General features: G+C 32.6%; 1 protein-coding gene across 1 annotated transcript in view; it reads left to right on the plus strand.

The window, feature by feature from the left end:
• The first annotated feature begins 212 nt into the window (after positions 1-212).
• The window catches only part of LOC118181462 (uncharacterized), a 164,300-nt gene continuing 139,692 nt past the window's right edge, over positions 213-24,820 (plus strand). The window contains exons 1-2 of the mRNA XM_085818020.1: positions 213-622; positions 3,708-3,898. Of these exons, the coding sequence (XP_085674146.1) occupies positions 450-622; positions 3,708-3,898 (364 nt within the window). The 5' untranslated portion in view covers positions 213-449. The remainder of the gene's footprint in view (positions 623-3,707; positions 3,899-24,820) is intronic.

Below are 24,820 nucleotides of genomic sequence, written 5' to 3' on the forward strand. Positions count from 1 at the left end.
ATACCATTTCGGTTTCGAAAACATGTTTCCAGATTTATAAAATAAGTATATGATGAAAAAATAAATTGCTGCAAACGTATACATAATTTTAAAAACTTACGCGAGATGGCACTTTATATACAGCGTGGGAAGTAAATTTTAATTTTGCAAATAAATTTAGCAAATTTGGTGGTATCACGTGATAGAAACAATCATTCAGAAACTTCCTTCTACAAGCTACAATATTATTTTCTTTCTGTGATTGAGTGGTCTACGTCTTCTAACGTCACGTTTGTTGACACTGTTTCCCGGATTTTTTAAGGCGCTTATCAGCTGATGTTGAAGATGATTCACGTGTCAAATAATTGTCTGTTTTCGGACATTTTTTACTCTAAAATTGTCTGAATATTTGAGGAACCTGGTGTACATTATGTCCTGCTTCTAAGGAAGCAATTATAATTGCATTCCGTATGATATCCTTAGTAAATCAGGATACTAATATGGAAAGTAACCCTCCAAAATTATTAAATAATAACCAAGAAGCCGCAGAGCTTCTAGGTTTATCATCTAGTGATTCTCTTGATTCACCTTCTTTTACACATTTTCAAGCGCCTAAACAGAAACGAAAAGTGAGGTTTAAGAAGTAAGTTTATTTGCGCGAATACTAAAAAATTTATCTCACTGTCCATCATATCGTACTATACAGATTTTGTAACTGCTTATGTTAAATCATTGGTATGAATGCGACTAATTTTCTAACCATTTATTACATGTTATTTTCCTGTCATTTTAATTATACTATACACAGTTTCTAAGAAATGGTGTGAAAATATATAATTAATTATCTTAAAATATTGAAAGAATTAGAACATTGAAATATTAGAATTTTAAAAGAATACTGAAAGTAGAAAAATGTATACTTGAAAATGATGTAAATATTTTTTTCTGTTTACTTCATCCTACAATAAAACATTTAAGTATTAGAAATATAATTTCAAAACCTTCATTATTTGAATATAAAGTTTGATACTGATTGGAAATTAGACAATTTTTAAAAATTGATCATTATTAAATGTGCTAATATATGTTACCTTTGAATATTCTTGAAAAAATTTGCATTTAGTGAGGCTCAGTAATAAATTATTCACTAGGAAAGTTCAATGTTATATGAAATTGTATTTTTAATGCAGAAAACATAGTGGATTCAGTTTATCAATAATATCATATGTGATTAAAAGTACAGGAAGGAAAATCCAGTTGATATGTGCCCCCACTTTAACCAAGGCTGGAAATGTCCTTTCATGTAATATAATGTCAAGTATGAAAGCAATAGTAATGAGAGAAAAGAGAATATCCTAACATTTTTATTTGGTTGTTCCACATATTTTTTCCTTAGTTGTTAAGCTGTTGTAGAATATTAATTTTATTTGTTACTTATTAATATCTTAATATTTATTAATTGAATCTTGGTGTGACAATCAATTGACATAGACCAGGGTTTCTTAAACTGTGGGTCGCGGACCTGCAGCAGGAGGTCACCAAACATTTTAGCAGTTTTGATATTTCTTTAACTTATTATAATAATTTTCCAATACCAAATATTTTTGCACAATGTTTCTGAAAATTGATAAAGACAAGGTAATACAGACAAAGAAAAAAAAACGAAAACGCCAACTACAGACAAAGAAAAAAAAGAAAACTAAAGTTAATGACCTAAAACTGCAATAGTATATTACAGTACAAGTGAAAAAATTGACAGTTTCAATCATGTGTGTGTCTCATTTGCACAATACTTATGGGGTCCCACAAAATTTTTGTAAATATTATGGGTTCCTGGGGTGGTCGCAGAAAATTTCAGTGATAAAAAGGAGTCATGACTGAAAAAAGTTTAAAAAACCCTGACATAGACCTCTTAGCAATCTGTTGTTGGTTAAATAACAGTTTAGCTATAAATTCCCAATAGGATATTTCTTGATTCTTATATTTATATCCACAAGTAATTGGGAATCTGCCTGAGCTTTGTAGTCTGCTTCATAACTCTTTTTAGTTGCTTCCTACAATAGTATCTAAAAAGTGAAAATTTGAGTAAGCTGCATTAAATTATTTTGATGTTTTAATTATAGTATTATTCATTTTTTGGTTCATAAATATTAGACAGAAAAGAAAAAAAAAAAAAAAAAAAAAAAGCCTCATCTCACAAGCTTTTTTTTATCTTCAAAACTGAAATTTAGTTTGTTTTAGAACAGCAAACAAATTTTCTTTATCATGGAGATACATACATTTATTTTTCTTTCACTGCTGTATTTTACATAACTAAATATAGTTTTTTTAAGTCTATCATAAGATAAATAAAATGAGTAGTCACATTCATAATGTTTTGCTGTGTATTCAGGTGCCTCACTGGAGTGTATGATTAAATATTAGTGTTCTGATAATCTTGTTTTGATCAAATAGCTGGCTTTTATACATTGTAAATCAAAATAAACCAAATTTGATTTAATTTGTTTTTTAAGTAATATGCTAATTTTAAGAGTTATGTTATTATTTAAAATTTACTGACTTTCAGTATATTATAATGGCTAATCATTGTTTTTCTAATGATTATCATTCATAATCCTTAGAAATACAATCTGTTCTAAATTGCAAGTCTGTTTGTGATATATATGTCATTGAAATGAAAAGTATATTAACTCTCTGACCAGTACAGGGCTTCACTAAGAAAGCCCAAATTTCTCAAAATGTCCATGAGAAATTGGTATAATCTTGATTTTAATGCCAAAATACCTGAATTTATGAGGTTTTAATATATTGTCTTAATTTATTGGACATATTTCAAGATGCCTGTATATATACTTTCTTAAAGATGTCATAAAAAGCATTCTAGGCTATATATATATGTATATATTCTTATATAATTAGTTTATATATGTTTATATATATATATATATATATATATATATGTTTATATATATATATATATATATATATATGTTTATATATTAATATATATATTGTATGGCCTTGCAGGTTAGAGGGTTAATGCTTGTGGATTCAAAATGAAAGCTTTTATTTTTTTAAATCTTATCCTGCTAATATTTGCCAGTATATTTTGTTTTATATAGTATTAAAAACAATGTGCTTACTTGTTAAACCAGCCACTGCATAAACCCTTAGCAACATTTGAAATTTGCACATTATTGATTATTTGATTAAATTTACCAATACCTGAGCATGACCGCTTGAATACTAAAAAACAGAAAAACTGTCATAAAAAGTATGTAATTATAGGTATGCTGTACATTTTTTTTTAAATATTATTTTTCTTTTTAGCTGTGGAATCTGAAGATGTTAATTCATGTCTTACTGCCTTCAAAGGGAGGGAAGACATAAATTAACATCTTGATTATTAAAAAATATTAAAAGTACTTGATTATATTACTAGCTAAAAAATTGATTAGTAATATTATTTTTTTTTACAATACTATGAAAGAATAATAATAAATTGTGATTTTAAATTCCAAATATTTGAAATTTCTAGTATATTTTCTGAAGTCAGATATTTTAAAATAGCTTAGAATGCTTCTGCATGTATAAACCTTTTAAGTGGCATGGCTTCTCAGATTATTCAAGTAATGGTTTTAAATGTATTATGTATGAAATTCGATATCGTTTTATGTTGTGATTGTAAATTTTGATTTAAAACTTAAAATAATTTTTATACATTTCAGGCCATTCCGCCCAAGCTCTAGAGCAAAAGCTGGTAGAAATGGTTCAGGAACTAAAAGCTGTAATTGCAGTTTTGTACAAGGAGCAAAAATTTTCTCTTATTTCTTAATAGTTGCAGTTGTAGGTGCTCTTCTATGGTATGTAATGAGCCTCAGCACAAGAGTTCAAGAATTACAAGATAAATTTGCTGACTGTAAGTTCTTCAAATATAAAAATTCTTTTGTGTATAAACATATGTAATGTACTAAATTACTTTTTATCCTACATCAATACTCAATTACCTCCACCCCCCCCAAAAAAAACTGTATTTTTTTAACTTGTATGAAGTTACGGCATAATCATTGAAAAAATTAATTTTTTAACATAATGAGAAGTTGCAGAATTTTATTAAACCTAATACTACTGTGTTATAAAATATTGCGAATTCAGATAGTGTTGTGTCACTAAAACTGCCAAAGTGATCATTTAATTAGAAATGCCAGAGCTGTATGGGAGGCCATCAGAAAGCAGGAACAAGAAAGGAATAAATATAATAACTAATATAGTAGTTATACATTTATAATACATTTTATTAATAAATTAATTAACAATTAAAATTCAATAAAATATAAAGCTAGAAATAAAAATTTAATAAATTATTCAATTTATTATAAATAGTTTAATAATTCAAAAAAAAAAGTACTGGACCTCGTCTTATTGTGAGCTCTGATTGGACTTGCAGACTTGCAGTAAAAATAACTCGGCTAGGCTCCAGCTGAATTTAAGCCCTGAGTATACAGTATAATTTACTATATCAAGGGATGATAGAGACAAAGAATTATTTTCCCAGCATGCCAATAAAAAGAAAAAGGCTTTGGGAATCCAATATGCACAAAGTTTTTGCTAGCATAGAGTGTTCCATTATAATCATTTACAGAGCTGACTCTGAAATGTCCAGAAAATCCACAGATGATCTCTGTCATTCTCAAACCAGCTGAACTGAACTTGCCGAACAAAACTTTCACTATTGACAGACTTGCATCCTTGCCAGACTTGCATCCTTGCCAGACTTGCAACCTTGCCCATCTCTTCAGCCATCTTTAAATTTCTTATTAATAAAGTTTGCACCATAAGCATGGCTCATTCTGAAATGAATCTCTGCTGCATTATTCCCTTCTGCTTATAGTGAATTAATGTTGTCCAACTCGCACTTGGCAAGAGAGACTCTGTCATCCCGATCATGTTTCAGCTCAGCTTCAATTGTGTTGGACTTGGCAGTGATAAACATTATGGTGAGAAAGCTGCAAAGTGTGAAAAATTCACCTCCTGTGGCTCAGCTGGTACCTTAGAAGCATGATCGAAGGTTGAAAAGAATGCACCTTGTATTGTTCATTTTATTATGAATGTTGCTCAAGAAGCACTACAGTGGATATTACAACACTGCAGTCTCAAATGGAAAAGAGGCCTTGTAGACCTCCATGCCTTATTTGGAATTTGAAACTGATCCATTGAAATTATAGCCTTCTTTTGTTGAGCATCATGCTGCTTATGCAGTGCTTCAAAAATATTAATCCATTTACAGTGTAGTGTTAAAAGGTATGCTTGATTATTTATAGTTTTTGAAGCAATCAGAATATTATTTTCTTTGCAGTATGTAAGTATAGAGATAGTTTGGAGATGACTGTTTACAGCAGGGAAGAAATAAAGCACTTGATAAATATAAAATCAGTTACTCATAAAGATCTTAAATTTACCTACACTGAGCTAAATTCATTATCTATAGATGTAGATTAATTAGTACCTTTTTGTTAGTGGGATGTTGAGCCAAATGTATTGTTGCGTGCATACGAGTTTGTTATAAATTCAATGCACAAGTCCGATGAAAAACGAATAAAATTTATTATTATCAAAAAAATTAAACTAAAATGCTTAAATTTCCCCAGATATTTGTACAGTATTACAATATCTCACAGTAGTTATCTTTTAACTACTCAAACGTTCAACAGAACAGCTAGAGAAAGCTAATCTGCGAATTCAATACAGTCAACAAGAGCAGTTTTCCGCAAATTCACTACAGCAACTACAACAAACTCTTAAAACAACAACTAACTGAATTGAGAGGTTTTCTTCCTTTTTATAAGCTTTTTAAATTGCGGGTGAGATTGTTCTAACAATTTCTCGAAATTAAAAAGGGATATTTATTATTTATTTACTAAATGTTAATTGCATATGCTCTTGTATTTTTAATTTTCCAGCTTAGCTTTCTTTCAATATTCATCACGTGCAGCACTGCATGAAGAATAAAATGATTTATTTAGAATTCTACTAACATTAGCTATTTAAATACCGAATCCGTAACAGTATGCAAGTGCACAAGTGTCACCAAGAGTAAATGTAAGAATAAGAAAGCCTGTATTATGAAAAATCAGTTCGGTTCATCTTATTAGAATGAGCTAAAAAAGAAAAGAAAAATTCAAAATTTAACAATAGAAAGGAAATTGGAAATATCATTTAGCATAGATAAGAGCTTTTAAGTTTTAATCAGCTGAACCAGGCAATAGAAGATGAACTGTATTAAATTAAATCCATCTGAGTTTCTGCATAAAAAAATCAACTATAATCAATATAAAATGAAAATCAAGAAATAATTCAGATTGTCATTTAAAAAGGAAATAAAAGCTGTGATTAATAGAAATGAAAATTAAGAAATTGAGTCTCACTTTTTAATATGGTTTGTGATCTAAGATTTATAACCATCATGGGGATTGAGACTGAAAATGTTATTGCAATTGAACGATATATATTTGGCAACAATTTTTGTAGCAACAAGAATATGTTATATTCATTCTAATAATTACTGGTAATAATTTCCATATATCAGCTGTGGAACAACACATTGAATAGTGTATTTATTAAACTGTGGTTTTTATTTAATACGTATCAGGAGCAAATCCTGATTCAGCATTATTATTCATAGTGTTTGGGAGTATATATTAAGCATTGGAGTTGGGTTTAACGAGTTATTAGAATAGGTGTGCCAGTCTTGATCTGTTGATGAAGCATATAAAAAGCATTTATTAGGTAGATTTACATAATTACTTGGTTTACTCTTTGTTTCCATAATCTCCCATTCATTAGGATGATATTTTGACCATTAAAGAATGTAAGAAAATAAAATATTTCAAATAACAAGTTAATGTTATAAAATTATAGAAAATCTCACAACTGAACAAAAACAAATTGTGCCCACTCATAGAGTGAATTAATCTATGGATAAAAAAATAAATATTCTGTGAGAAGTGAAAATAAACCAGTTGTAGAACAAAGAAAGTGATGATGAATAAATTCTGTGAGTAAAGAGAAGTAAATGTTCAAGTATGTATTTAGTCTAGTAGTCACTGCAGTTATCTGTTATCAGAAGATATTGCTAAAGGATCAGGAGGATATTGCAACTCGATCTATGAAGTATCAAACAATAATACTGTGCAAGAGAATATGTAAACAAAGGAATGTGTTAAATTATAATGTTAAAGTAGTTTAGAATTGATATTCTGATCTATTTTACCATTAGAATCATCTAAAATTTAATCTTTCTAATTTGAGAATTATCAGTTGTGCAATCATTTGCCATTTCTTGGAGCATAAGATTTTTATTATGTAGGCAAACTGGCAGTTTTCAAGGGTACTCATTTGATTAGATTTTTCATTTTATCTTTAAAATTAGACTGGACATTGCTTTTTATCTTTCGCAGTAAAATTATGTTAATTACAATCTATATATATATATACTTCATAATACCTTAGATATTTTATTCAAAGGCTCATTAATTATTGTAATATATAATTTATGTAATTCATGTCTGCCCAACAATGAATTTAATCATTTGTAGTAGATAACAGAATTGGAGGAAATTAGAATTTCTATAACTTTTATTAAATCACAGTTTTGTTGTGACATTATGTTAGCTAACAGTGTACTGCCCTATGCATTGAGAAACAGGAGTTAAAACACTGTGCAGTTTTCCTTGCTATACTAAGCTTCAAGTTTAATTTATGTGTTTATAGTAACTGAATTTGATATGAAGTATATGCCATGTTCTCCTGCGACCAATCAAAAACTGCAGAACACTGCAGATAAGTTTTATCCTAAGGTTATAATCCCTTTTCAGAATGTGCTAGTGATATGGATATTTCTGTGATGTGTCTTATATATGTGTGATATAAAAGTGAATATATTTTTCTCATCAAAATCTTAATGGAAGCATCTGTACTTTTTGTCAAATAGTTATTGAAAGCTTTGTCTTAACTTTGAAATTCTAGTACAATTCTTAAAATGTAGTCAGACATTTTAGAAACGCAAAATGATGAAAATGAAGTATAGACTACAAGTAATGAAATCTACAATACTTGCTTCAATTCCCATTATTTTTCATCTTGTAGCCATTAGCATTTGGATACTGCACGAGTCACACTAGGGCTCTCTGCTGATGAAGCTATCTTGTTCATTTGCGGTTTTGCAGCTGAAGATGATGGTTCGGTAAAACCATCGAAACTAGTCCTGTGAAAATTTTGTAAATATAACGCTGATTTTTGTTGTTTGACTTCTGAATTAGTCAATCGATGTCGTCCATTTTTGCAGGGAAGACAATCCTAAGCAATTTCTGATATGCAAATCAAGGTGTTATGTCATCTGGTGATGAACCAAGCACTTTGTGCAGAGTTAATATCTGGGGCATATAGAAATTTATTTCGTTGTGCAAGGGCTCAAAATAATTTGTTATGACTCCAAAGTATCATTTGGAAGAATCTGTGAAGTAACGAATCATCGCCCCTGTTTCAAGACGGACTGTCTCTATGGAAACAATTTCAGAACTCATTTCAGTTGTAAGAAGACCTGGACAAGGCCATAAATGAATAACGGCTGCTAATCAAGATTCATATCTGTCAATAAATGTCTGTCATAACATGAAATCTACTGTTTAGCAGTTGATTTCACAGCTTGTATTCATTCCTGGAACTGTATCACAATAAACTGTACACAGAAGGCTTAATGAAAAAGGCCTTTATGCTAGAAAGCCAGGATTGTCTTTCATTGACTTCAAAACAAAAGAGAGGTCACTTTCATTGCTACAGAGAGCATCAGAATTGAGTAATCACTACGGCTCCTATATTCTCTTTACTGAGTGGAGGTTTAGTTCAACATCTGATTCTAAATGTGTTTACATCTAAAGAGAATCAGAAACATGACATCTTTCTTCAAACATTATGGAATGGGACCATTTCTGTAGTGCAAGTGTGATGGTATAGCAGTGGTTCAAGTATAGAGCGTGTTGATCAAAATTTGAATAAAAGTATTTTTTTTTAAATATTCATAAACTAAAACTAAATACTTAACAGGTAAATAAATGGCTGACCTTATTCCTCCCTGAAACTATGAAATTCCCCTCCCCCATGTTAAAATTCCTCTTTGGTTGAGAATGTCTGTAGTATGGAGAGGAATAATGATTGATCGATGTATGGCCCTATACATTTTCAAGAGCAGATCTGTGACTAGGCAGAGATATTGGAATGAGGAACCTTATACTGTCTGTCTATGGTAAGAACAGCTCTCACCAGTTTGTCTACAGCTGTCTGTTGCCGTAGAAACGAGCCCTAACCCATTTTTCGTAGGGGCGTCTTGAAGACGTACTTCTGAGCTTGCCACCTTGGTGCATTTAAAGATGATTTGGTGATATTCACGTTCTGTTTTAGTTTCAAGTAAAATGCTTGTTGATCCTTTGCGTCGACCCCGACATCCAATTTCCGAAAATGAAAATTCGATGGTGCAGATAAAGCTTTTGCAGTCAAGAAACGGTCTTTGATTTTGCCGTGTGAGGTACAAGTCGCTGAATTCGCCATCCCTCTAGATGTAATGAGTAAAAATATATCAAAATAACTTGTAGGGAAATAAATATAAAAATCCGTGCTTATTTTTGAAGAAAAATTTTTATTTTTACATTTAAAGAAATCATGCTATTATTTTGCTTCTTTTTTGTTTATTTGTTTGCTTGCAATCTCATAGATGACATCTTAGAAATCTACTTGATTGCCCCATTCTCTGTAATATAGTATAGACACACTTCATAAATGTAAAATAAATTAAATTTTTATAGTTCTCCCCTCTAGCTAATCTACTGGGAACATTCAAAGCAATTTCTTCAGTCTTTAAATGACGTTCTGCTATGTTTTTATTTCAAAATTTTCTGTTAATTTATCGCTTGTGCTTTAATAATGACTAAAAATTTCATTATTAAATGTATTGAATGTAAATCAGTTAATATGGAATCGTCTTAATCCATACTAATTGATCATAATAATACTATCATTAAATGTATGGAATGTAAATCAATTAGTATGGAATCATCTTGAAAGTAAAAGCGTTTATTTAAATACCCATGCTCTCAGTAAATACTTTTTGCGAACATTTCTTCTTTTCCCATACCTTCAAACTAAATCAAAAGCTGGTTAATTTAATGGCGGAAGGAAGCAAAGGTTAATTAAAATCAAAACTGCCTTTTCCTTAATTACCAGGGGTTTGGGTTGGTTTATATGATTATGGAAAGCCTCTAGGGTTAAATGCCTAAGAGGAGGGATGCCTTCGTGGAGGGCTTGCTAAGGGAAACTGGCTGTGCGCCCAAAACCGTATCATGCTGCCAACGTTTCTTAAAAGTTAAGTTGCTGGCATTCCATGTTTCTTCAATATAAACGATGTGGCGTTCACTTGCCCTGAGTTTCCTCATTTCGCGTAAATAATTGTTCTTCCAAAATACAATACAAAATACTTTCGATAAGAACTTTTGTTAACGCATTTCTTCCAGCGAATGTTCATTGAACGCAAAGCTTTGCATGAAGAGTCTTTTTGCCACGGGAAGTCTATTTTTTGCTTCAAGACAGGCAGTAATTTCCTGTCTTGAAGGCACTTTCTTTTCTTTGATGTAAAAGTTTTGTATTGTCTGCCGTATAACGCATTTGTCAAAATCGTCAATTTTGTACTTATGATTAGCAGGGCTTTTATGTTTCCAAGTGTATTCAAAAGTTTATTTTCACCCATTGTTGATACTTCGTGCTTAATTGTTTTAATTGTATACTCCGATACTCCAGTAGCTTGCGATGTTCTCTTCAAAACTTAAGTAAGAGGAACTACTAAAGAGTTCGCCGAAGCTTCAGAAGCGCAAAATTCTGCGACATTATACACAATTTGACGTGCCTGAGACTTTAAAGGTTGACCTTTCTTAAACTGGAAGGTTATTTTAAAAAATTAGCGATTAACAAAGCACTACAAAAATCAAGCAAATTTGAACAAATACCAGTACAAAAGATATAAACAACAAGAATAAAAATAGCTAATAGTAATAATATAAGGCTTAAGAAAAGATGCGTGCAACTGGAATGAAACTGAGAAGACGAATGATAAACTCTTTTCCCTTAAGCCAACAGTCACCAAAAACAAAATAACAATACAGCAACCCTTGGTTCGTCCCTATTTGAAATATACTAGCCCTGTTGCTATAGCGACCGCCAGCCGCCAGACACTGTGGCGGGGCTGTTCTTACCGTAGACAGACAGTATGTATATCTGTTAGAGGTGCATATGGATCTGATATTTTATTTATGTACAATGGTACTAAAAATAAACTAATCACTAAATATCACAGTATTATTTATTTGAACGAAATCTACATTGTAAAAAAGAATACATGGTAATATTAACATAACAATATCTAATAAAATATCTTCATTTCTACTTGTATCTTGAATCAGTACTTTCTGATTATCCCTAGCCCCCCTTCCCGAAAAGTCAGCAAGCTAAGATGCTGACAAGGTGGTTAGAATTATTCTATCTTCCTGGGATATCCGCATACCTGAGTTATCACATAAATACATTTTGGCAATGCTGTGAATTACCTGTTTTGGTGACAGTGAATATTTTTCAGAGAGTGCAGATAATCAGAATGCATCCTTGAAACTCACTTCAATTTTATTGTTGTCCAGTGCTGTTTTCTGGGCCTCAGATTATTTAGTGCTTTTGGAACTATTGTCTGTGTTATTTGCTACAGCTTATTAAGTCGTCGTCATCACCATTCAGTCTGTCTTTCCGCACTTGCAGTGATCTTCAGAACCATCAAGAGCATTAGATATCTCCATTTCCTTGAAGCTGTGCATTATTATTGCTCTGTCAATCAGAGCTGTGCACCCAAAATGTGCAAGCAAATCAGTTAGATGAAAATAATCACTAAGTTGATGAATCCATTTTAAAATTTGGGGAAGCTCGCTTTCTGGATGCTTTGGAAAAGAGGAAAATTACAGGAATCTTTTTGAAAATTTCAGAACCTTCTGTTAAAGTGCTTGGGGAGGGGGAGAAGAGGAATGAATATTCGAGTAAAGGTCGGTATTTATTAATTTTTCATTTAAAATTATATATCTATGTCTTTCTTCTAATTTCTAATCTATTTTATTCTTATTTAGTTAAGAAATGAGCTGAAATTAGTAGTTGTCATTTTGATTGCTGTGGCAGTTTTAGGTATATGATTATTGCTGTAATTTCATATATACAGGTTTACTAATAAGTAAAATGCATGCAAAATGTGACAAGTTTGTTTACTTTGTAAATTATGTAGTTAAACATAGCCATCACAATTTTTTTTTTTTTTTTTTTTTTTTTACTGCTAGAGTTGGTAGTAAATGCCAGTTCAGTTTGTGAAATGTTTGCATGTATTTCTACATTTAAAAATGACTTTTTAATAATAAATAAATAAATAAGTAATATCTCTGAGGATTACATTTAATTAGTTAAAAATTAATTTTACTGAAATTCTCAATAGTTTTAACATCTTTTTATTACTATATCTTGAAATGTCATTTTCCCAAATGGAGAATCTCTGGATTTTTAACTGCTGAACAGTTTCAGAAAAGATGCAAACTGACGCAGTATTATATCTGCAATAACTGAACCCTTATTTTTTAATTTAAATGGTAATCCAAAATGCAGGAAATAGGCAGACAAGATTCTTCTGTTATAACAGCATCTATCAATAAAACATAAAATTATATAATTTAGTAAAACCAAAAAATATTATTTATAGGATTCCACTCTGTAAAACATTTTTAATTGAAACAATTAATACATATTGAAACAATTAATACATATTTAATATATTAGACACCAAATATGTAATGGTCAGGAAACGATACTTAGATAAGTATCAGATATTTGCAAAGTTTATTTTCAAACTCCATTTGTTCAGTATGCTTACAAACTGGGGTTCATTAGTTCATTATATTAGTTCATTAGTTCATTCATTAGTTCATATATACATTCATACTTGACAAACTGGGGTTCATTAGTTCATTATATTAGACACCAAATATGTAATGGTCAGGAAACAATACTTAGATAGTATCAGATATTTGCAAAGTTTATTTTCAAATTTTATTTGTTCAGTATGCTTAATTATTGACAAACTGTAGTTCATTAGTTGATGATTTGAATGTTATAACCACATAATGCTGAATGGATTGCTGCTTTCACGTCATGGAATTTCATACGATAAAAATTCTCAGTTTTATTTATTTAATATGAGTTTAAAGATGAAGACTATGTAAACAAATGTTGACATCTTAACTACTTTCTAAAAATATTTTGAGAATTATTCCACTACACATTTTAGATATGGAAAATTTGAGAATTAAAAAAGGCTAAATATCTGCATGACATGCAATTCATGTTGAATATATGTAAATTAGGGAAGCCACGTTAAAGCCTGTTTCCCCAACTAATTTTCAATAACATTCTATTATTTCTTAAACACTGAAGATATGCTTGAAGCAAAATACTTGAAAATATGACCAATATATGTACATTCATATTGTTATATATAAAGTAAGTATGACTTTTTTTTTCATTTTATACTTATTGTGCTCTATATATTTATGTAGACTCTGATTTTGATAAAAAATCAAAGAACATCAGTGACATACTTTTATCAACTAATAAAATAATTAAGGTGTCTTTCAGTTTGGCATTTTAAAATGTTCATTGCATTAAAAACTTCTTTTTGGGTACATATTTCATAAATTGATGTGTTGATATCGGTCATGAATTTAAGAGAAAAATATTTTTCATTATGATTTATGTTTTCTTATTTAAAATTTTAATTTTGTATAATTTATTCTTTCTTTATGATGAGTTCTTTAAGAAATTTCATTTTAAGCAGTTAAAATTTAAAATTAGAAATTAACATCCATCATGGATATATTATTTTCTTATGTATTTTTAGAAAAAGAACGTTTGCCTTAAACTGTTATTGAACTTCTTTATGCAATAATTCTTATTTCTGACTTTAGAGAGTCCACCCAAAAATATAGCTTGTTTTCAAAATCTTGAAATATTTAGTAAAAAATAATTTGCATAAAGTATGAAGTTTACTTGTGTTTTGGTATGAATTAGTCCTTTAACATATTTAAATCTGCCGAGTGTAATTAGACAATTAATAACAATTGTATAATCTATCTAATTAGAGAGTTCTTTTTTCTTTCTGTTTATTATAAGGCTGGTTTACATAAACAAACTTTAGGTCTGTGTAAAACAGCCATATAAAAAATTCTTTGTATAGTCTACAATGACCAAAACCTTATTTGATGATTTCATTGTTTTTCAAAAGAATATTTGAACAAATCAAATAGGGCTGAGAAAAGCTATTTAAGTATGTATTATAAATGTTTCAAACATATCAAAAGCTTAAAATATTGGTAGATTTTTGTTGAAATTGAAATTCCTTAAACAAATATCTGTTACTATCCTTTTCAATGTACAAATAGCATATCATTGCCAAGCATTAAATTTATAAAGCATACAATTTTAATCATTAAAAAAACAATATAAATAAATTTATTAATTTTATATCATTAGAGAAACGCGCATTCTTGCATATTTTATTTCTTATGTGAGAAATATTTAAAATTTTATGAATCAAAATGAAATGGTTATTCATTTTTTTAATTTAAATAAATTTTATACTGAATTTTTAAACATTTATGAACAGAGTTTGATTTTAATTATTTTCTTATATTTCATTTATTACTAGTGTTTTTTGGCTTAATTTACTTGCATTTCTGCTACGTAAATGTACACGCTTGTGTCTTCAAATGCATCAAAAGATGCCATTTGCTAAAGATTAGTCCATGTCTAATTTCTTACAGAAACATGCAAAGAATCTAAAAATTTATTAACATAAAATCTTGCATTTAATTATCACTTCCAATAACCTGTTGAGAAAAATCTTTCAGCTTACTAGATCTAGCAGTTTAAGATTTTGCAGGCAAATAACAAATGATCATAGGGATAAATTAACAATTGAAAAATCTTCTTCATATCCTTAGAGATTTAAAATCAAAAGTCTTGAAGTCACTAGACCTCTTGGAACATAAAATTTTACAGGTATCTTATGATCAACATGAGTATCACATGCTTTGTTAAAATTATTTTTATGAATTTTTAAATCATGGCTATAAAATGATACTGATATGAATTCTTATAATGCATCTTTGATTTTGAGGGCTGCTGTACAGTTTTTCTCATTCTCTATCTTTCCAACCTCAAAATCCTAAGACATTGTTGTACAGGATTAAAATATTATTTTTATCAAAACTGCTGATTTTTTACAGGTATTTTTACAGCTTGTAAATGATGTTTATTAAATTTTCATGGAATAAAGAGCAAATTCTGAACTCAACCGTAAAAAATTTAATATATTTAAAAATGATCTGTGTGATATAATTTCTGAAAGCCTTAAAAAGTTTCTGTTTTATACAAATATTAAATGACTGGAAAAAAAAAATCGAAAGTAAATTAATGCCAGGGTTTTTAACTTAATTATTTTAGTTGACTGTATAGGATTGCTTATGACTTATAAATAAATTCTCTATATTTTTGCATTCAAAACGTTTGCCGAAAGGTCATGGGTGAAACTTGCAATACCCGAATTTGCTTTGAGAGGGCGATAGCGTAGTTTCTATAGAAGAAATGACAGAAGTGACCTCATTCGAAAACAGCGTAATTCATATTGTAATGCAAACGAACTTCGTAAATCTCTCGATCATTGTCACAGTGTTGCATTTTAAAGGAAAGCATATGAGGAAAGGAAGCCCCGCCCCAAATTAGAAACAGATTATAGTCATAAAGAGCCATTTTATTTGTCAGCTATGTCTGCTGTTCCTTCTCTTTTCTATATCCGGTTTAACGGAGTCAACATTTTCAGATTATTCAAACTAGCCAAAGTGATATCGTAGCTATCTTAAGAATCAGTCTTCCTATATTTGGAATAGCAAAAGCCCTAAAACATATACAATACACCGCCGGTTATTAAAATCACTTCCGCTCCATATTTGAGCTTATTAAGCGGCTTAGTAAAAGCGATTTCAGTATTGCAAATTACGGTATCAACTTTGAACTTAGATACTAACTAACGATTAATACTTCAAGTATTAATTAAAAAGTAGTGCTAAAATTAAACTATTTGCGAAATTTTAAAAATATATTAATTTTTTTATAAAAAATTTTATAATTAAATACTTAATGAATTTTTTTTTAAGAACTGCTCTAACCGTATTTATTTCGTAATGTTATGTGCGCACGAGTTCATAAAGGATTGAATGCACTCAGAACCGATGATAGCTTAATATTTTTTTCCCCCCCAAAAGAAACGCCGTGCAGTTCTGGAACTTTCCACAAAAGCACTCGTACGGATCTTCTCAGTATCACAGAGCACAATCAATACACTTCAAACTACACTGACTACCAATCAGTATTTGGACACCTGGTGGTAGAAACGAAAAACTAACTTTATTCAAAATCAATAGTTGGTAGATCCTCCACGAGAGGTAATTACAGCGTGGACCCTCCGGGGCATACTTTCCACAAGTCTTTTTATGACAGCTAATGGTATTTTCTTCCACTCGGCTTGGAGAAGACACAGAAGTTCCTAACCGATTTTGCACGGGTAGTGCACCCCTGAATTCGGCGATGCAACTCGTCCCAGAGGTTCTCGATAGGGTTCAGGTCTGGACTGTGGGCAGGCCAGTCCATTCGATGAACTCCATTGGCACCATACCAAGCCTTGGTTAACGTCGAAACATGACAACTGGCATTGTCATCCTGAAAGTAACAGGGATCCAACCCGTAAAACTGCCACAACGTAGGAAACACATTGTCATCCAAAATAGTGCAGTAGGCATCGGAGTTGGGCTTACCATGAATGGGGACCAAGGGTCCCAGCCCATACCAGGAGAAACAGCCCCAGACCATAATTCCACCTCCGCCGAACTTGACTGTTGGCACAATGCATGCTGGCAGGAGACGTTCTCCAGGTAGACGCCAGACCCAGACCCTGCTATCCGAACGGTAAAGGGTGAACCTTGATTCTTCACTCCAAAGAACCCGTTTCCACTGATCTACGGTCCAATTTCGATGTGCTTTGCACCACATTAACCGACCAGCGCGGTGGTCAAAGGCTTATGGGCAGCAGCACGACCATGAAAACCAAGCAGATGTGCTTCCTTACGGATGGTATTCATTGAAACAATACTCCTGGATGCCTGTTGAAACTCCTCGCGGATGAGGGCCGTCGGTTGGGTGCGGCTCTTCCGAATTTCTCTGGACAGCACTCGTCGGTCTCTATCTCCCAGTTTCGTTGGTCTGCCGACTCGGGGCACATTCCGACAATCACCGCTCACCCTCCACTTCTTAATCACATAGGCCACTGTCGATTTTGGGTACTTCAGATTCCTAGATATGTCCCTTAAGGATCGGCCACATTTGTGATACCCGATAATTATACCTTTCTCGAAATCAGAGAGCTCCGAACTGCGAGGCATCTTGCATGCGACTAAAGCCGATGCTGTTTCCTACACGATATATACCGGCGGAGTCCGTGACGTACTTTAGGACCGCAGATATCGTCATTTGCATAGGTGTCCAAATACTTATTGGTAGTCAGTGTACTAAGAGCGTTAAACACTAATAATGCAAAGCGCCTCTAAAGAGCGAAGCTCGCATGGAGTTCTCTCAGTGCTCCGAACTCAAAACTGAACTAATACTCTGATGCTGTCTCTGGTCTTACAGAGTTTTTTCCTGGCCGCCAAGAAGTTTCTAGTACTTTCGATTTCTCAAAACTGCTGAAAGGAATATACAGATGCAGAATAGGGCGGATACAGTTACGTATGAAAATTAGACAAATTATAGTTACACAGGGAGCGGACCAAAATGTTTCCGAATTTGGCGACAAAAATTAGTCGTCAAAACCATTGCCACCTTAATGTGAAATGGACCTACCCCTAGAATCTTATTTTTCCGGCGGAGCTTCGCATTATCGAGGCGTTTCGTGTTGCATTATACGAGAGATACTATGATTTACATATAATGTCACTAAAATTACTTACGTACAAAATTGGTAAAATTATTGTTCGTCAACTGTCTTTCAATCGTATTTTAATGCAGTTCGGAAAAAGAGTGTAAGGCTGGTGTAATCAAGTTTAATGTACACCTGGTGGCCAAAGTATTAGCTATCCTTTAATATCCGATTGGTGAATCTTTGATCATAGCCAATATTCTTCTGGGCATGTACTCAACAATGTGATGGTATCGTTCCTGTGGAATATTAGCTCATACTTACATAATGGCAGCTCTATATTTCGTCCAGATTTGGATGGTGGAGTTTCCATTGTCCCACAAGTGCTGAATAGGACTGAGTCAGGAGATTGAGCTAGCCATAGAAGGATCTGAATTCCGAGTCCTAACCATCAGACCAGTTTTGAGATCAATCGTGCAAGGTAACTACTTAGTAGATGCATTGCCCTGCTGAAAGTGGCCATCTGCATCGTTCTAGTCATAAATGAGTGTATGTGACGTAGTTGTGATGCTGAGATATATTTCCAGACATTTCAAGGAACCCTCTAAACTCCAAAAAAAGTATTTCCTTGACCATAATTTCTCGGCCTTCATCTTAATGCTTTTCTCCCCAGTTATTCGGGATCCAGTTTTGTTCTTCTGTTTCGCAACAGTCGCAATTTTCTGTTTATCATTGATAGGATAGGCATTCTAAACGGTCTCTCGCTGATGAAACCCTTCTGTTGCGAAGTTTGTCGTGTTTTACATTTGGACATACTTTGTCATGCAATTAATTTGTACCGCTACAGTATTTGAATTGTACTGCAACATTAGATATGCTACTGTATCACAAACTGCTCTTAGCAGAGCTGCATTTTGTGATATTATAGAGGTTTTGTTGTAGCAGTTGAGCAGTTTCAGATATTTTAAAACTGATTCGTGTTGCATCTATGATCATGCCTCAAAAGGGCTCAAATATTTTTTTCCCCTGATTAATTAAAAAAAAAAAGGGGAGAACTCAGTGGCGTAACAGGCCTAATGGGCCAAGACCTGCAGTGCCCGAAATCTGCTTTCTTGACCGTGGGCCCCGGGCTGCGTAAGCATATGCCCTGAACAAGTCGTCAGCTTGTCGCAGGACATCCAGTGTTTAGTCCCCAAGCGAACTTGGTACTCATTTTATCGACCCAAAGGATGGAAATCAAGGGATGAAAGGCTGAGTCGACCCAGGAATCGAACTCCGGACCAGTGGTGCTGCTGCACGATGCGCTAGCCACTGAGCCATTGAGCCTGTTTCACATTAACTGCAGTGATAAATTATATTTTCTGAAGATGAGAAAGCTTAGAGAGATATAAGCAATTCCTGGCATGAAGATATGTCTAACCAAACTAGCGAGAGCAGTTAGGCCAAAGAAAGTCTATGCCACGTGTACAAGAAATTGAGGAACACTGGTTAAGATGAATCGTTCTTTGACGTTTCGCGATAATTTAAACCCAAATTTTCGTGCTTTTTTGCTTTATTAGTTGAAGTTGTATTATCCATATCGCAGTTTGATGTATGATTTTATATCTATCAATATGTAGGGAAAAAAATGGAGTCACACAGCTTTAAACTCTTGATAAACGTGGAGTCACACAGCTGTAAACTCTTGATAAACGTGACCGTCGAACTTGTTCGAACTTGGACATCAGCTTCGAGCTTTGGCGCTTTTTGGCCAAAGAATCTCTAAGGAGGCCAAAGAATCTACTTAGAGATTCTTTGTTTTGGCGACAGATATTTCACGCATGCTCAGTTGTGTCCCTTTTCGTTCGGAGGGAGCCACTCCTGCTGCTGAGAAGCTTTCCTTCTTAACAATACATAGTCTTTGGTTAGGCTGAGAGCAAGGTTCTTTGAGCCAAGGTGGGTCAGTTTAACTGAAGGGGTGTGGGTGAAAAGCGCGGGTATTTTTTCCTCTCGGAGGTCTGGGGTCATTTAGGGCTTTTTCTTACAATACTGCACCCACCACTACATCAGTGATAGATATGCCCATTCCGCCCCAAACCAGATGTTTACATAAATCTGGAATACGTGGTCGGACAGTATAAGCAAGATGAGAAGATATAAACAGTTCCTGGCTGCTGCGTCGTTGTAAGTCACTGGCAAAATGGTCCATGCTAAAAAACGGGTGTCTCTAACATTCTGACTACTCAGCTGAGAAAAAACTTTGATTAGGTTTTCCATGCCTTTCAAGCAAAAATGTACAATGACTATAAATGGAACTGTGCGTTGAATTTTGTTCTTTTAAGTAACTTTAATTTTTTGTTACATCATTGTGTGCATCGTTGTTTTCCATCGTAAATACTTACATTAAGACTTTTGAAAGTAATTACATAAAAATTTTAATCAGGTTGCAGGTTTCGCACTGAAAAGTATCAATGATGGAAAGTTTAAATGCACCTGCTGTTGCGTAATTTTACGGAAACTTTCTAAGAAGGTTTTGTAATTTTTTGTTTAAAAATATTTCTGATTTTGAAACATCTAAATACCGAGAACTATTCCCCCCTACTTCCCGGCTGTTGCTTATGTTTTGCATGAAACCAATTCTCTGTTTGCTTCGATATAATATGGATATCGCTGATTTGTAAATTACTAGAAATAATAATAATAATAATAAGAAGAAGAAGAATGTTTGTAAGACCTGTCTTTTCTGTTTATCTTAGTGATTAACTGAGCTTGCATTAATTAGATATTTATAATTTATGAGCTTGCAAATAGTGAAATTTACCATGGTGATCACCTGTTGTAGAAGACATCGTCTTAAAAAGGAAAAATACTTCCAAGAATTTAAATAAAATCAGTGCTAATAGTTACATTATTATTCTCTAAGGTGACCACTCCCTTACCCGATTAAGCAACCTAAAAGGTTATCAAATATTTATTACGGTGTTCATCAGAATTTCCAGTTCTGGTTCAAACGTTCTATGTGCTTAAATAAATTAATAAATAAAACTGTAAAGAGTTATACTAATAATTTTTACTATAATAGCAAAATTAGCCTTATCGAAATCAGATGTTAATGATTTATGAATCATTAATTTAATTCATTTTCATCGTGATGTATTTTATCTTCAAAATTTGATTTCACATTTAAAGTATGGTGCTCCTTAAGTGTCTGCACATTCCATTATTTTTTATTAGTTACTCCTGCATTGTTGGTGTTTTTATTTCCTTTGTCTGCAGATGGTAATAAATCAAAAATCAATGTTTAGGTGGTTCCAAAACAATTGTGTTTTATTTTTAAATTTTTACTTCCTTGTGCGAAGTGAAAAGGAAGTATTGTAATCGCGAAAAGCTTCAGACAGCATATTTCAACGAAAATATCCACTTTGACCGCTTTCGAATGCAATTTAACGATGTTTTTGCGTGATATCTGTACGTAAGGACAGAATAAAATACTCTTTTCCTCCAAAAAAACTAAAAAGCTGCTTTAAAATGAATTCTGAAGAGAATTTTTCGTGGCGTCTGTACGAACGTATGTACGTACGTATCTCGCATAACTCAAAAAACGAGTCGCCTCAGAACGTTGAAATTTTGTATATAGGACTACTATAACATGCAGATGTGCACCTCGTATTTTGGTTTCACTCGGCCGCGTCAAACGTATATAAATATATTTATAAATATATACACTCTGTTACCCGGCTCAGTAATCTCAGTTTCTTTACTCTTATATGTTTGTAAATTGTACATTTTTTGCTTTAAAAATGATTGAATTATGTTGTTTTTATCTTCCGGTTAAGGGTTTTATGCCTTTAGTAAATCTGTATGCAATATTTTTAGAATTATCAACAATTTTAAAATTGTTTAAGTGCCGCTAAGCCTAATTTGATGGCGGCCATTGCTCTTGTTTACATTTGAAACAGCTTAGTAGCGGATTTGTTGCCAATCTAGAGAAACTCAGCTTCGCAACAACAAAGATAACGCCTTCATTTATTATTTAAATCATGTTTAATCCTTTCTGGAATTTTTTCGAGGAAATAAGCGTTTAAGATTTACTTCGTAAATTTTAATACATATATTTTGAGTTTTTATGTATTTTTGCCTTGTCGCGAAGTGTAAACTGAATTAATTGAATGAGAAATTCTCAATCGTCTGTGAAAAACTGTTTCTTTTTTGTTTTGTTTGCTTAATTTATTTTATACATCATTCTAGCTTTATTATAGTATTTGAATAGAACATGTGGCAAAGATTAGATAATTCTTTAAATGATATAAATTTTGTGTATTCTCAATTATAATATGAACGAAATATAATACTGTTAAGTAAACCTAGCGCCAGAGTGTCGCTATGGTAAACAAAGTGAATTTTAAAGAATGCATTTATTCTATTGTGGTTTATGTGCTGTCGGCGAAGTAGGTTTAATTCAATCTAATAAGTTTAAATAAAATGCAAGAAAAAATGCGTATAATTTAATATTCCGTACAAGGAAGTCATGTGGTATACACATCAGATTTTTTATTATTAGAATGTTTGTATTTCTGCGCAATATATTAGAGAGAGAGAAATATAAATCAAAGTCTATGTTTGCAAATTTTTTATTAAATTTAAATGCCATTAATATTTAGTCAATAATCTTAATTTAAGATTCCTACATAACAAAAAGTATTAAATTTAGAAATGATTAAAAGTTATTGAAGCAAAAACTAATAGCAAACAGAACTGGTGAAGAAGTATAGTGAAACTCAGATCCAAAAAGTTTTAAAAGAAAAGTGATTACACATGTCGGCAGAAGTTAAAAGAAAGGAGAGCGGGAAGACTGTCCTAAACGATTTAACTGTAACTTGATTCGAGGACACTCGTGCCGGGAAAATTTCCAATTAATGGCTAAATTCTTCATGAAAAAGCTGCAGATTATGCTCGTCAACTTTAAGTAAAAAAAATGTCAGTTTAGAAGAAATATGTTTGAATATTAATAAGAACTGTAGAAAGTTTTAAGATGTTTTTAAGATGTGTTACGGGCGCTTAAAACCTTAGCTACGCCTCTGGTCTGAGCTCATGGACAGATGTCCATTGTACAAGTATAATTATATTTCGAGCAGAAGATAATATAAACTGATACGAGGATGGGAAGAGGAGTAGGTATTCCAGGGAAGGAAAGGACACAGTAAAGAGCGATGTTGCAGTGGGTTATGTAATATGGCACCCAGTAGAGCGTGAAATTCAGTACTTATGTACTTTTAACTGAGTCACAGCTCAGTGAAGTTGGGGGAGGTGCATTTGCACATTTTTTTGTCACTAATTAGGAAACCTTTTCTTACTCGAATATGAAATAAATACCATTTTTTACATCAATCAGTGTTTGCTAGATGACTTTATCGTAAGAAAAAACTGAAATTTCATTTTAAATGGATTTTTGAGGATCATAAAAATATTGTTACGAAATGTCAAGGCGCGGTGAGATGGCTTCCCTATAAAGCAGTTTTAGGGTTGCCATAAAAAGGTAAAGGCAGTCAGGGTTTCCACATTTGGCGAGAAATCGCCCATTTAGCGACAAAATTGGCGATATACCATGGACGGTTGGAGAACCTTTTGGAACGAATTCTTACCGGTTTAGCCCAGAATATTCCCGAACACAAGTCGAAAGCTATATAAACCCTGCTGGTCCGCAGTCGGAGTGCCTCGTCGAGAGGGCGAGTCAGTGTGTGCCTCGCATAGAGTGCGAGATAGTGAGTATCGAGTGTGTGTGCCTCTTCTAGCGAGCTGATAGTCATTGAACGAATGTCTCGAAGTCTAGCGCCGAGTTGGTCGTCGAGTGCATCGTCGAGTTTTGTCTTAGACTGTGCTGAGTCGAGAGCTAAACTCTTGTGTATCGTCGAGTACATCGCGTGGAGAGTCTCGAGAGAGCGTGTTGAGCTCTGAGAACGACCAAACAGAGTCGGAAGCTGTACTCTGGTGCTTTGCAGTGAAGCTATTTCCACCGTTATTGCTTGACAGTGTGAAGGCTGTGTCGCTGATTGTTCCAGCGTGATTATAGTAGATCTTCGACGACTGTAAAAAGTATTATTATAGCTGTCCTGATTAATATTGGCTAAATAAAGTGTGTTTCGTGACACTTCATCAAGTGTCGTCGTTATTCACTCCAAATCTACGAACCCCGTACGAACGTAAATGAAGAAAATAAACGTAACAATATTTTAAGTCAAATCGACAAATGGTGATAATTGTATCAAAAGTGCGAGGTTGAGGTAATGAGGGTGCCAAATTATTAATATGGTACTGATTGATCTCAGCACCTAGTTTTTTCAAGTTCTAAATCTTGTGAAAGCTAAAAAGTTGCTTCTTGGGTAGCATCACCAATTGACCAATCAACCATCTAAATCCATTAATATAAAATTACCTATATTTTAATTTTTAAAACATCAGTTCACGAATAACGCAAATAATTATGCTGTTCATTTATGTGGTCTATAGACCAGCATAAGTGAACGCAGGATCCTACTACTCCCACAATATCTCTATAGACATTGGTGTTTTTGTTCAGATTACTTTTTTTTTTTTTTATCTACTTTATCTGAGAGAAGACGCTGATTCATTTTACTTTATTAGTTGCTAAAGTCTTATTTTTACTTTCGGTTGGTATGTGTGACGTAAATGCCAGGCTCACAGGGGTAATTGTCACGAATTCTTATCAAATAATGTTGATTACGCCTAAAAGATAACCATTGCGCAAATACAGAT

The sequence above is a fragment of the Stegodyphus dumicola genome, chromosome 6 (genome assembly GCF_044657685.1).
Source record: "Stegodyphus dumicola isolate Sdum_Otavi_A_Nest chromosome 6, ASM4465768v1".
In the NCBI taxonomy this organism is placed as follows: domain Eukaryota; kingdom Metazoa; phylum Arthropoda; class Arachnida; order Araneae; family Eresidae; genus Stegodyphus; species Stegodyphus dumicola.